This window comes from Anomalospiza imberbis, chromosome 4 (genome assembly GCF_031753505.1).
Source record: "Anomalospiza imberbis isolate Cuckoo-Finch-1a 21T00152 chromosome 4, ASM3175350v1, whole genome shotgun sequence".
In the NCBI taxonomy this organism is placed as follows: Eukaryota; Metazoa; Chordata; class Aves; order Passeriformes; family Viduidae; genus Anomalospiza; species Anomalospiza imberbis.
The window spans coordinates 30,280,911-30,295,678 of record NC_089684.1 but is presented as its reverse complement, the minus strand read 5'-3'; the positions used below and the strand labels follow the sequence as shown (position 1 = coordinate 30,295,678).

Sequence of the window (14,768 nt, the reverse complement as noted above, 5' to 3'; positions counted from 1 at the left end):
TCTTCAAGGAGCGAAACCTGACAGCCAAAGGAAATCACATCTGCCCAGGCAACCACTGTGGTGATTTCACACCAGGCTTGTGACCAAGGCTGGAAAATCACACCAAAGTGCCACAGAAATACACACTAGGAGTTTCACCAGATGCATCCAGCATTCTGTCCACTCAGTGGTGACTCAGGGCACCTTCCAGGGAATACATTACCTTCTCTGATAACTCCCTTCCAAGCGTCTGCCCTTACGAGTATTTTCATGGCAACAGCCAATGAGTTCCTGTCCTCAACACCATGGTGGCAACAGACTTGGAAGGAGAATGAATCAGCCCTGCCTCTCCCCGGGGTTCCTCATCCCTGCCCTCCTCACGCATGTGTTCCCAACAACAGTCACTCCCTGCCCTCAGGATGAGGCAGGAGGTCTGTGCTCTGCTCACCGAGGGACAGAGCAGATGCCCTACAGGAACCACTGCACCGAGCTCTTGGAGAAGGTTTTACATTCTTACATGCAGGCTGCTGGACTTTTCCTCACCCCCTGACTGTCTGCCCAGAGCTACACTCAGTGCCAAGCACAGAAAGCCCCTTGAACAACCTGTGTCCAAGCAGACAGCTTCCTGCATCATCACAGGGATGCACTGACTCAGGATTGTTTCATCTCTGTGCACTCTCTCACTGGCCTCAAAATTTATTAATAAAACATCAACAAACAGAATGAATAGCACCCGCAACAGCAGCTAACACCTCACATAACCCAAGTAACATCCAGCCAAGCCATCTGTAGAAAGCTAGGTATTTTCAAGAAAATGCAATTTGATCATAGTAATTTGGAACCACAGGATGACATTCTCCACACATACCTTTTAACACATTCAGTAACTTTGCCATCTTGCCCAATTTCTTGGTTACCACAGTGACTAAACACGGGTTGCAAAAGAGTAAAATTCTGCAAAGCAAAACTTGCGGTAAGTATTTCTGGAAGCCACTTGAAAAAAGGGAGTAAGGAAAGAGTCTCACTATTTATGCATTTTTCTATTCTTCTTGAAACTTCCATTAATCCTCAGAACAGCTCTTAGAATCCTTCCCAACTAGCAAATTGTGTCTTAACTCCCCATTTTTTCACTTAACAGCCCTGCTTAGAAATGTGGTGTTTGTAGTAATGCATACAACAGAGAAAGAACACAGGAAATTGTAAGGTTAGTATTCCTCCAGTTTCTACAATTCTTTTTCTGTCACTCCTCAGTTTCAAGCTGTGAATCAGGAATCCATTTTGAGCACTTGCTTATACACATCCAAATCCATTCTCTGTGTAAAAGCTCCAGGTCAAGAATTCCTTTTGAGCACAAGCTCAAGCAGAGCTCTTTACCAGGAACACCCTTTTGAAGTGGACTTGAAAACTTAAAAGCCAAAGGAAGCCAGAAAATTAGATATTGGCATAAATTCCTCTTTCCACTAAAGTACAATATTGCTTTATAATACACAGTTGAAGTTTCTCAAAAGATATGGAAATGGTAGACCATCTGGAACCCAGTGTACAAGCTGAAGGCTACTATTTGGCCCCAAATGAGGACAGCATAGAAAAACCCAGAGGAACCAATAAAATTTGGAGCAGCAGCTGTAACAACACCTTGTGTGTTCACCCTGGCATGTCAATTCTCACCACTGCCTCAGCTTTCAGCACACCCTTAGCCAGCTGAACTCACACAAACCATTTCAATCCTCCTCTGGTTTCCTACTTTCCATTGAGACTCTGCTGTGTGTAAGCAGGATCCTAGATCTGTATCTAGTCAGTGCCTGCACCTCCCTTGCACTCCCATCGTATTTGCACTCACCCACGTGAAACAGAAGAGGAAGGGGTGAAAGAATAGTTCAAGGGCCTTCTAAGAAAACTGCATGGCTTAATTAAAGACCTTTTAAATGCATCTTATTAACCCCAGCAACTGCTACTGGTTGTTCAAACCTCCCCTCTCTAGGGGAAAGAAAGAAATATTGAACAAGTAAAACCAAACCATTATTCATTTGGCAGATTACTGTACACAAACAGCCTTTCAAGTTGTTACATTAAAGTAAACACAGCTTATATCAATATCATCTGTACTTTTCCATCATTAGGCTGTGAGGGAGGAGATGGCCCATTTTCAAGGAAGCAATTTTTACATGAGGAAACCATTAACTTGATATTTAATCGATGAACAAAGGAACAGGGAAGTGAAGACAAAATTACCCAGAAGATGGGGTTGGGACACAGAAGAGTGTTTTCTTCACAATACCTTCTTTTATATGGCATTTCCATCTGACTTTTTCATGGGGACAGGGGGAATATTTTCAAACATGATTCCGATGTTTCCTCCTGCTGTAGTTGAAAATAGGACCTTTTCTCCTGCTTTGGCTGGCACAAATTATGGCCAAATCAGAAAGTTACAGGAATAAGCACTGTTAAGGGAGCTGAGTGGAAACAGTACTGAACACAGCACCCTTGGCTGAGACACCGTGAGCTCTATACATGTCTCTTTATAACTAAGTACAGCACAGATACCAAAGTCAGTTTTAGCTAAGAACTGAAACCACTGCATTCGGCCAATATTCAGCCTAAAGGACAGAATGTCAACTAAATGTTCATTAGATTTAAAAATTAACCCAGACTGCATCTGGCTTTAAAGTACTACAGGATGGGAGGTTGTGTGTATGTGTACGGTTACAGTTTTCTTTGATTTAGGGTGTTTTGGTGGCGTTTGCTTAATATGCACAGATTCTCAGTTTTCACAATAAATTCTCTCACAAGTGGTTCAAATAGCAAAACAACATCAACATACACCAATACAGTTGCCAAACCAGATCCCAAGAAGGTTTTGGTTGCAATTACCAGATTGTGCAATAATTACAAACTGCTTTCATTTATTCAAGAATTACAGACAGGAGGTTCTAGCTGTGAAACACAGTGCTACACTACATCAGTTGTCTATATTGCAAGAGGAAGAAACAGCAATAGGTTCCCTGCACATAAGTTCTGTTTGTCCCTCCAAACATGCAGGAAAAAGGGATGTGTAATGAGAGAAACCTATTTACTGTCGGTCAGCTCATCCAGTTTACTTAACTGACTTGGAAAGAAAACACCCTTTCCAAATCATTAAGAACCAGACTGATTCACATGTTTAAGTAATGGAAGAATCATTTTGGGAGCCAAGTTTTAATGTTATCAATTTCTGCAGACTGGCAATTTCATCCATCTGTTTTACTCCACAGTAAAGAGCTGCACTGTCAGTGCACCATGGCACCTAACAACAGCAATACTCATCAGTGACATGCTCAGGTAAGTACAGAAACTCCACTTTGGGGTTGACTCACTTGGAACCAAAACCAAGGCTGAAGTCATCCCACCTGCCCACTAAGAGTTTGGAACTGGTTTGGAAGGAAGAAGGACAACAGCAAATAGTTAAAGGCATCTTCAGAGGGAAATTCTAGACTGAAGCTGCTAATGTTTTTACTTCTTCCATCCTTGGCTAAACTCTTCATTTTTATTACAAATAAATAGGGAGCTGCAAGGCAAGGCTTTGTGCCACATAATTCATTAAATGACCAAGCCTTTTTTCATATGTAAAACATTGAGTTACTGAATTTTCCCAGCCAATTTAGGAAGTTATTTAGGTCTATTTTTCTCAATTCCTCATTGTACAAGTCAACTTCTGCAATGGTAGAAGTACCCCAGGTCTCTGAATAACAGATCTCATTATTACTCATTATTACTAAAAGCAGATTAGACCTTCTCAAAGAACAGCACATGATTTTACCTGTTTTTCTCTCTCCCCAGTATGGGTGGTTACAGAGAATTTTCTTATGCTCTAGGACTAATAGTTTTTTTACCCCTGTAATGTATTACACAGAACCAGGCATTCCCTCTACAGAGGACCACAAACCCAGCTAAGCAAAGACAGCCTATTATTAGTTTGCTGTGAGTCCATGTAAAATGGATAGGGGTTTGCAAACAGATAAAGATCACCTACAGTGTTCCAAAACCTCAGCAAAGTGATCACATTCCCTTTAAATATTAAGGCACTTGTTCATCTTGCTTCCAGAATGAAAGTTACAGAATATCATGCGTTAAATCGGAAACCCAAAAATCAAACCAATGACCAATTAAAAGTTAACTGCTGGATAAAGCTGACCACTCTGCTGCAAGGGAGCTGCAGGGTCTCAGCAAAGAAGGAAGGCACAGTGGTCCAAAAGAGCTCTTTGGCTAACACAGCTTGCACCCACCATCCCATAGCCATCCTCCCAGAAGCCATGTGTCAGAAAAAGCAGTCTTCTTCACCAGTATCACAGAGCTCACACTTGGGCCAACACAGTTATCTCACCTCTGCAGTGCATTTGTTGCCTTTTAGCTGTGCCAGCACTTTTCACAGTAAAAAAGGCCTGCAGTGACAGACAGACAGACATGGCAGCTTCCAGGTAGTGGCAATTCTAAGGGAGTCTTCTAAAAATCCAAGCAAAGGTCCCTGCTCTGCAGCACAGAGGGACAGACCAGGCTCTCTTTCTGTTAGCACATGTTATTTTAGTAAAGCTATGAAGAAATAGGTCTCTAGACTGACAGCCTGTTCTCAGCAGAGCCACAGGTTTACTGACATCAGGAAAACAACTTTTCCTAGAACAGCTTGTTCTGCCGAGGGCTGTGGGGACAGGGAAAAGAGAAGCATGTCACCAAAGCACTTCTAAATTGCCAGTATATTCCCTGCCTTCAGATTAGGATGATTTTTCCAAAATAGCCTATGGGAGGGAGAGGAGTATTGAGAAATAGCTGCATACCAGTTGCGAGGGAGACTTTCTGAGCTGTGCTTGAAAAGATAATTATGCCAGTAATATCTTTTTAAGCAAAACCTTGCAAACTGCAGAAGAACAAAAAACCCAAAAGCAATTTCTTATCATGTCTCCAATTCTCCAGAGATGTAAATATCCCTTTACTGCCCCACATTCTAATAATTCCTTTCCATTTCAGATGCAAGCAGACACCTGTATTTCAAAATGCAGTGACCACAGCTCAGCTCAGGGAGGAGGCACGTGCACTGGAGCTTCTCACACACCTCACATGCAAACACCACCTGCTAAACACCGTGCCATGAAGGAGCTGATCATACCCTGCTGAATACATCACTTGCTGCTTACAGCTTATACGCTATATGGCATTCTAAGAAGCAAAGATGTATGGAATAAAAATACTACCATATGCTTGAGAGTTTCCTCTTTTGTTACTTTTTAAAATACTTCTTACTCATGTTCTGGTTGAACTGCTGATAGAGGTGTTTTTGTTGTTTGTTATTTTTTAATGAGTTTTTGTGTTTGGTTTTTGTTACTCCTTTTTTTATTTGCAAGTACAAAAATGAAACCCACAGTTCTCACAGTTCTGAAAATGAGTTTTACTGCTGTCTCTGAGGTTAACCATTAACAATTTGCTTGTTGAACTTTCTCTAAAAATTACAGCAGGGACATTATTTTCTCTTAACCTGATGGTAACATTGCAAAAACAACAGTAAAGGAAAACTTTAGGTTGCTAGTACAATAAATACTCAGAACAACTGAAAATGAGAATTCTACAAACAATATCTAAGCCTAAACAAATCCAGAAGACAAACATCTTCCTGAAACATTTGTGACAAAGGTTGCCTAATCAAGTGTGCCTAGATACCTCAGCTTGACAATCCTGAAGCATTAACAGGAACAGAGCAACTTCTAAAATGCAGTTTTGTGCCCACACACCTGCTCTTTCTCCCCATTTGCCACCTCCCCCTTCCTATACAAGAAAAAGGCAGCAAAAGAAATGCACTCTTTAAAAAGCCATGCAGTTCAATAAGGTGATCAACAACTTCTGCACCTCAGCAGCAAAAGAGCTGAGCTGGGGGCTGGCTCTGCACACAGCAGCCACCACAGCTGAGAGGGAAGATGGGCTACAAGAATTCTACCTCCCACCACTTTCCACAGCTGCTTGACTGTACTGATCTAGAATCCAGCTTCTCTTTCCTGAATTGTCTACGAATAGGCAACTGTGGAAAATCTTCTAGCACACGAAGCAGCTCTTGTCTGCTCCTCACAAAAGCATTCTGCTGGAGAGGCAGCTCTATCTTAATCTACTATGGTAACACCTCATTTGGGAGTGATAATAGCCCCAGCCAGTCCCATACTCTTCTCTTTTTTATCACGGACACAGATGAAATGCAGCAGCCAAAACTGCAAAACATAAAATAGCCAGTACATTTTCCACTATAACATACCACAGAGAAAAAAAAATTCTCTAGGCTGTGTTCAAGACTGAACAGAAAAAGTACTTTCTCTTTTTTTTTGAGGCTCGTGCATCTCTACAGTAACTCTTTTGCCATGTCAGGTAAGCAAACCAGCCTCTGTACTCCCAACCACCCAGCACCAAACCCAGGCCGTAGGATGACAACCTGCACTCTGTGGAGAACTCTTCCTCAATTCACTGCCCTCTATCTCATGGAAAATATTGTCATTGCAGCGCTCCCACATAACTTTAAGGAGACACCTTTTCTATTACATTTTAAAGGCATTTAAAAGCTTCATGCATTGTTCATTATGGCTCCTCTCAGAAGAAAAGTGCTGAGCAGAATTTATCTACCTCATTAAAATCTTGTTTCCTGCTCTTCATGCTGCATCTTGCAGTTGCACTAGCAAATTATTTTCTCATAAAAAGCTGTGAGAAAAGGCCTCTCTTTATAACACAGATTCAGACACAGGAAAATTACATGACCTAAGGAAACATTCCCTTGTATACCAGCCCAAGTATGCCATGACAAATGTACTTCAAAGTTTTCAATGGCCTATTGCAAATTGGAATATCCACTGCTAAAAAAACCAAACCAACCTGAAAAATCCACTTCGGTGTGAGCAACCCTGTCTTCTGTGTGTGAGCATTTCAGCTGCAGGTCTGCCTCAGAGCAGCTCCACGCTCAGAAGGTCGAGGCAATAAGCAACTGCAAACTGAAAATCCCCAGCAGCCCACAAAACATGCCATAGAGCATCCACACATCTGGTTCTGGAAAAAACAGGCTTGTATTTCTAGGCAGTGCTAGTAGCAAGCAAAATCAACAGGGTTTCATGGGATGTTTTAGCTTTCAATAGACAAGTAAAGTCCAACTAGATATTGTTTCAACCTTTCTTGACCTTCATCAGCTGACTGGAATCCAGCATCACCAATACTGGCATTTGCCTGTATCTACAGGACCCATGAAACAAACAAGTTATGAGAAGTCTTTTTACACCTGGTCTGGAAAGCTGTGAAATGACACAGAATGAACTAAAGCTGCATCATTCAACGTAGCTTCTCCTCAGGGAAAAGCCTCAGTATACTCCCTTCAGAATTTACTGTGTTTTAAATATAGATAAAGCTACATTTTATTTCTGCAAAGCATCACCCTTTTTCTACCAGAACGGGTAGTACAGTCTCCTCTCAAGACTCTTCTGGGTTTAGCTGGTTCAACTTGGCGTTAGGGGGTGGAAAAAGAGGGTTTCCCAGGCTGCTGTCCATCATTACCCTTCCCTGCAGGGTTGACTCCGGAGAAAGAGCAGTATGAGCCCAGCAGGGATAACAGTACAACACTCAGGTTTCATGTTGCTCTATGTACTCTATTCACCTATGTACAAAGATTTGGAAAATGCATTCGTTCTGCACACCAGAAATGATGCTAACCACAACCACACTGAAAAGCAAGTTATATATAAGACAACCCAAAATTCTTAGCATCCAAGGCAACAAAGTATTTTGTTTATCATCTTACTGTAAATAAGTGTAACTGACAGCATCTACAGACAATTTAAAATGACCTCAAGCAGCCTGAGAAAAGCAGCCTGCATCTTAAAAAAAAAAAAAAAGGCAGATATTAATCTAAAGATCCTCAGCTTGCAATTGCTGCAGCAGAGCAGATATTTTAATGAAGAAAGAAGCAGAAATGAGATGGGTTCTGTCAGTCTGTTCCACACTCCTCCCTGAGGTCCTGCCGTATTCCCAGAGCAGCTGAATGGCACATGATGAACATCACACCACAGACGACAAGAAACTACATTTGTCCTTATTCAGATCAGTTCTGCTTCTGCTCACAAGTTCCTGAATATATCATAAAAACCTGACACAAGCCCTGTTGCCTGGGGACACCACAGGCATCAGATCATCTGTGCACTCCAGAAGCAAGCACATAGAAAGCTACAGCTGCAAACCTACGGCTCAGCTCAGCGAGCAACTTAAAAAAACCCCACATTATACACAAAGAAACACTAACTGGAGGATGCTTTCTCCACCTAATAGCTCCAGATGTAAGCTACTTGCAGCAGCTAATGGGAGAAGCTGCTCATTCTCAAACAGCTGAAACCAAACCATGCCCAACTCGCCCTGCAAGCATTTCTTAAGATCACGATTTTAAAGAATGCTGTGGCATCCATTAGCACATCAGTTCCTCAGTTATCACCACTACAGTTTTTAAAATGCTAAGGAGCAGCAACAGGTAGGTTTCATCACCTTGTTTTCCCTACCCTTCCACCCTTCAAAACTGTGAAGCCCAAATGCCAGGTGAGCTGCTGAGGATCACAGTACTGAAGTTGAAGAAAGGATGCTGGATTTTCTTGTTTCCAAACAAGCATCCTCCCCTATGTCACATCACTTTCACTAGCTAAAGCAAACGGCATGTGAGAAATAGAAAACGTGAGCAGATGGAGGAGTGCCTGAAGGCCTTGTACAGAGTGATACACAAACCACTACTGAGCTCAGTATCACACCACCTCATCAGTAATTTACTGAGCTTGCAAAAATTGCCTGTATTTTTTACAAAACACAAATAAACACAGAAAGCTCACCCATTTCTTTTGTCAGCTACCTTGCAGAGTAAACCCTCTAACATCTTTTGGCAAAATGAATTCTGGAGACATGTGGCTTTCTCAGTCCCATGCAGTAGAGTTCTAATTATTTATTATGAACATTAATTAATCCTTTACTATTGAATAAAAGCTTCTACACACCCACAAAACACAATTAAAAAAAATATTTTTAAAAATATACCCCTGCAGATCTATGCCACTGAAACATCACAGGCTTTCTGGCAAATGCAACCTCTCTCCTACAGACTCATTTCTGCTGCTCATATGCACTCCTACTCTCTTTAAATGTCTTAAAACAAGCAATAATCAGAGATCCTAACACTTATCTTCAGGCATACAGAGTAACCTCTGTACTCGCTGTGCTGAAATGCTCTGACAGTTTTACAGCTTGACCACCTCACAGCATCCAAAGCAAAAAGCATCCAAAAGCAAAAGCCAACACACAGGATGGAGAAGGAAGGAGGGCACAGAACGGCAGGTGCATGTCTTGTCCCCATGTCTGAGTCAAATGGGAGGTGTTGGGCACCGTCCTTCCACCTGCCCTGCAGAATTGAGCCTCATGGCCCCAGGCCTTGGACCATTTTCCTCCCTTCAGTCTGAGCTACTCAGCGTGTAACACTTGATTCTCTGCGCCATTCACCTTAGGGGTCAGGGATGTGGCTCACTGGCCCCAGGGCCTCTCTGCCCTTTCTTTCAGCTGGCTGAAGCTGGGGGCTACTTCTGGGACCCAGCTCCCACGTAGCCTCCTGCCGCCCAGCAGAATGGTTGTGCGACCTCTGAGACATCAGGCATGTCCCTGGCCTTGGAGCTAAGCCAAGCTCCAGGGCCAGCTAGCATCCCTAGGATTTATGCTGCATCCAGCATGCGGTCCTATTACAGCAACGCTGATAATGCAGGCCAGTAAATCAGGCAAAGGGATGATACAAACGAAAAAAAAAATATGCTAGAAACTCAATCTTTACCTTTTTGTTAAGAAGTCTTTATGTATAATATGTATAATACTCCCAGTATTGGGAGAGTAGGCCATGGAAGCTGGAGAAGAGCTCAGCTGTTAACCAAGCAATCAATCTTCCCCTGCTTCTTCCCCAAACCGCAGGGCTCTGTCCTTCTCCAGTTTGTAATTTAAAGCCAGGTCTTGGCTTCAAACCTGCAGAAAAGCACCACTGTGAACATGCACCGTGAGTGCCAAACTTATGTGTAGGATACACCACCATTTTAATTTTTTTTTCCTGCCTACACTAAAGAGGAGCAGGGTGGCTGTCTGGTGTGGGACTAGAGAGCAAAATGGAATTTCTCTCTTTGGCATTTCTGAAATGGCCATGAAGGCATCGTAAACGCTAAAAGGCATTTAACGGGTACTTTAAATAGCACCGCTCCATCAAGCACTACTGCTTAAGAAAAGCTGCCTCCCCCGTGCTGAGTGTGAAATTTACTTTAGGCAGGACACTCCCCAACTCCCCCGAGAGCATGCAAAATACTGCTTCTTTAAAACCACAGCTGAAAAGTATTTACTCAAGATCGGTGTTTTCGCCTGAATTTTGCTCACTGACGGCAACTAAGTAACTCATTTCCTACTCTTCTCTGTCGCAACCATTTCCTATCCTCGCAGCTATCCAGCAGAACAACCTGCTTCCCGTGCGCACAGCCAGCTCTGCAACCCGGGCGAGCAGAGCCATTCCCCACCTTTTAAACCCGTGCTGTAAGCAATGACAGAGACCTGCTCACAGGAGAACAGAAACAAGCAAAGGCGAGACAAGTCTGGAGGGGAGAAGAGAATCAATTTCAAAGAGCCTTTAAACAGACAAGTCCACGGGGGAGAAGGAAATCAGTTTCAAGGAGCTTTTATCTTCTTGGACTGGGAGAGATTTGACGGGGAGAAATTAAGACTTTGTTTTTCCTGCTGGAAGAAAGTTTACGCTGGGAAGAGGGAGCAGGCACAGCGATGAACAAAACACAAGGAGAAAACCTACCGGGGGCTCGGGGTGAAACCCCACAGCCAACTGAGCCTGAGCCGGAGACAGGGCATCACAAACCCAGCTCCAAGCGAGATGCACCGGGCGCGACCAAAGTTATTTAGTGCCGTACCTCGACTGGGCAGCCATCGCGGGGTTATCCTGCCAAACGTCCTCTATCCATGAGCTCCGTCCGCAGCTGTCCAAGCTCTACCCCGCTGCCAAAGCCCGCCGTCCCATGTGCCGGCCGCCTCCCGGTGCCGCCGCGCCGCGGCTCCCCCCGCCCGGGCGGCCGGCGCAGGGCTGGGGCTCGCTCATTTTGATCGACATCCGGGCGCCCGGCCCTCCCCCGGCCGCCGGCAGGGAGGGGTGCCCGCCCGGCCCCGGGGGACGGCCCCGCTCGGCCTGCAGCAGGCGGGGCCGAGTGCCGCCGTCCGCCCGGGCCGCGGCCCCGCTGGGTGTCCCCGCGGTGCCCGGGGCGGCGGGGCCTGCGGCGGAGCGGGCCCCGCGCCCGCCCCGCGCCCGCCTCCCCCTGCCCGGCCGAGCGCTCGTGGTACGGCCCGGCCTCTGCCCGGGCGGGCGGCGGGAGGGCCGTGCCCGGCCCGGACCTCTCCTGAGGCGCTGCCTGCGGCGAGCGGGGCGAAAGGGCACGAACCGAGAGAGCGGCACGGACGGGGGCTGCTCCGGCAGCCGGCCCCTGCCCTCCGCCACGGTCCCGCGGGTGCTCCTGCAGCGTCTGCTTCAGTTAGCTGCTCTTTTGTTTGGGGTTCCTTTAGGGGTTTTTTTTGGTTTTTGGTATTTTTTTTTTAAATTATTCTCGTTATCTGTACGGGGGAGGTTTTTTGTTTTAGAAATACAGAATAAAACGGCACGAATTTTTCAAAATTTCGGGCGTTTCAAAACCTTCGCAACGAACACGCATCCCAGGTGTCCGCACAGATGCGGCAAAGGAAGTGCTGAGCGCGCTGCTAAAGCCGGAGCTGGAATTGCAGGCTATGAACCTTTGGGAAAGATGAAGCTGGTTATGCAACTTCTGCTGGGCTCTGGTCCTGGCCGCGGTTTGCTGATGTACTCGGAAAGCAGCAATACCTGTCCTTTGCTCTGGGTGTTTCTTGGCACAATTATAGAAACAAACTACTCCTGCAACTGCTCTTAACTAAGAATTAACCAAGCATTCTGCAGGCAAAAAACATTCTTCCAAGATCCCTTTAACTTTTCTCCACAACTGTGTATGGCTAAGGTTTCTAGCAACACTGCAACAACATTATGTTCCTCCTACTTTTCTGGTTTAAAGCACAGCTTGTGTCGAAATACTTGGCAGATACCAGGAGGAGGATTTGCACTTGATTGTTTTCCTATTCCAGATAACCTTTATGGGAATCTTGAGTATGAGGTATCTCCTCGAAGAGTAAATAAAATTCATATCAGCTCTTTCAGGCAGAACAAAATATAATAGAAAAAAAATTCTCTAGATTTTCCACAACAGCTGAGCTTTCTCCAGGAAGAAAAAATTGTTTGCTTTCACCCAAAGTTTCTATCAGTTTTCTACCTGCCCCCCTTCAAAAGCACTTGTACATCTGACAAATCAGTGTTTCTCCAAAGAAAGCTTTCTGTCAGAATATGTCCTGTCACCTGTTGACTCCTTCCTCATGTTTATTTCCAAAATCAGCTTTTCTCACCTGGTTCTATTCACTGATCAGGGGTGCAAGTGTCCTCTTTTTTCACATTGTTTTTGTAAGATGTATTAGAAATGAAGGAAAATGTCTCCCTTAAATAAAATGCAAACAAAACAAGTCAATAAAATAAGCTCTTTGTACTCTTCAGCTCATCATAAGCTCAGAAATGCACCACTGAGCTCTCTGTCTTAAAAACCTATCAGGAAAGCTTTCCTACAGGTGATCATCATTCCAAATGGTATTTAAGCTGTATATAATATTTTAAGATCCATTCATATCTACCTATATGCTGGATGAGAATAGAGTTCTCCAGTGATGAAGCTTGTGATTTAAACACTTCACAGAAATGCAAATCCAACCAAAAAAAAAAGCAAATAAAGGTGTGCAGGTGGCCTGGATGCCATTGTTACTTAATTCTGAGCTCCTGAAAAAGCCAGACTACCAACCTCACGCATCAGTGGTAAAGCACAGGCTGTGGGTACATTATGTTTCTTTTAAGTCCCCTCTCACCTTCCTATAGACCTACCTGTATCTGGACATGTTGACCAGACAGATATTTCAACAGAAAAAAAAATACACAGAAGTTTCAAGCATGAAGCAACATAATTTCCAGATAAGGTGCAGATACCGATACATTGCTACAAAAATTACCTAGAGTATCTACGGCAGGGCCTGTAGAAGGAAGATGGGTATCTCTTTGATCACCACTAACAGTGCTGGCCATACCCAGGTGTTGCTTCAGGAAGGGGAATGCAGCATCCCTTAACTCCAGTAAAAAAAAGAACATGACATTATCCTAATAAAGGTATGATAATTCATTAAGTTTGTGGGACAAATGCCAGAAGCTTGTGGCATTGTGAAACAATTAATCAAGAATGGAATACCAAAGAAGAAGGAACACATACCAAGCAATAGTAAAATCATTAGAATAAAGACATGGTCAGTAAGCTTTCCTGAAATACATTTGCTGTAGAGTAAAACATGTTATTTGTTTATACACAGAAATAGGTCAAATTCATGCCCTTACCACGCTGTTCAAAACACCTCATTGCACTGCACTGCATCAGGTTGTTAAACAGACACACCCCTTTACCTTCACTCTTCAAGAGTCACTGCTGTCCTTTAATTACCGTGTGTTCTCCCAGCTCTGTTGACAAGAAATCCATCTTACCGCTGCCTTCACATTTGGAGGTGAAAAGGGTCCAGTGGATATGGTGTTTCCCGGTCTGAGGGAGCCGTGGGTGGCCTTTCATTTGCAAAGGGCACTTCTGCACCAGGTCAGGAGGCAAGGACCGTGCTCCATAAAGGCTCTTCTGCCCCAGCCTGGTAGAACAATCCCTGACCCCTGAGCCCCTCTGGCTGTCAGTGCCCTTCTGCCTTGCATCTCCCTGCTGCCTCTACAGAGAGCCAGAGGCTGCACACCTGCAGAGATGCTTGTGTTCTGGCAATCCCAAACCCCACACAAACCTGCCAAGGGCTTGATTTTCTTGTGTCTTTCCCTACTGGTAGGCAAGGAGCCAGCCACACTACAGATGTGTGTGTTGGTGCTGTAAAGGAAGGGCTACAACCATAATGTACAGGGTTCAAGAGTTCCACATATTTGGAGGAGTTTGTTAATCTCATCCTCAAATTCCTGCCTCCAAAGTTGAGTTGGAAAGTGAGCAAAACTCAGAAACCCACCCAGGCCAGCACACACACAAACCAGTTCAACAAGGTAAATGGAGCTGTGAGAAATGACAAGTCTGAAGAAGGCTGAGGCAGCAAAACTCTCTGTTGACCCTGATTCAGCAAAGCACTTCCCTGTAGACTTGTTTTATTGCACCTCCTTAACCGTAGCACTTTCCAGAACCAAAGCTGACGGCCAGGAGCATATCCTTGCTGGGCAAATCCTGGAAAGCACTTGCACTTCACTGGGTCTAACCCACATTGCCCAGCTACAGTGAGGTTAGAGGAGCTGCAGGGCAAAGGAAAGAAACAACCGAGTACAACACTGAAAAAAGGGCTAGGGAAGAATACAACCAAAAGGATATGTTGACTTTAAGAAAGAAGACTAACTTGGGTACAGTCTGTTATATAAGTAATTGCTCTACAGATGTTAGGAATCAAACTTTTCCAAGAAGAGAGGAAAACATCCCTTAATCTTTCAATATCTAAATGGAAGAAAACAGATTTTAAAAAGAAACCACCTTTTTGCAGGCACCAGACTGTACTAGAGGCAACACCCAACCAGCTTTTGGCAGTCAACAGGAGCAATTTCCATCATCTTACTTGGCATTACTCAC

General features: G+C 44.3%; 1 protein-coding gene and 1 long non-coding RNA gene across 4 annotated transcripts in view; one reads left to right on the top strand and one right to left on the bottom strand.

Annotated features, from left to right (window-relative positions):
- The window catches only part of AFF1 (ALF transcription elongation factor 1), a 66,878-nt gene extending 55,795 nt beyond the window's left edge, over positions 1 to 11,083 (bottom strand). For 2 of the 3 annotated variants that reach the window (XM_068187722.1, XM_068187723.1), the window contains exon 1: positions 10,371 to 10,441. In XM_068187722.1, the coding sequence (XP_068043823.1) occupies positions 10,371 to 10,426 (56 nt within the window). In that variant the 5' untranslated portion in view covers positions 10,427 to 10,441. Of the gene's footprint in view, positions 1 to 10,370; positions 10,442 to 10,943 lie in introns of those variants that run through there. The other variant, XM_068187724.1, reaches the window with a different exon arrangement.
- LOC137472532 (uncharacterized) lies at positions 1,690 to 5,214 on the top strand. The gene is made up of 2 exons (XR_010998247.1): positions 1,690 to 3,297; positions 4,978 to 5,214. It is a non-coding gene; the product is annotated as an uncharacterized lncRNA (long non-coding RNA).
- Positions 11,084 to 14,768: the final 3,685 nt, after the last annotated feature.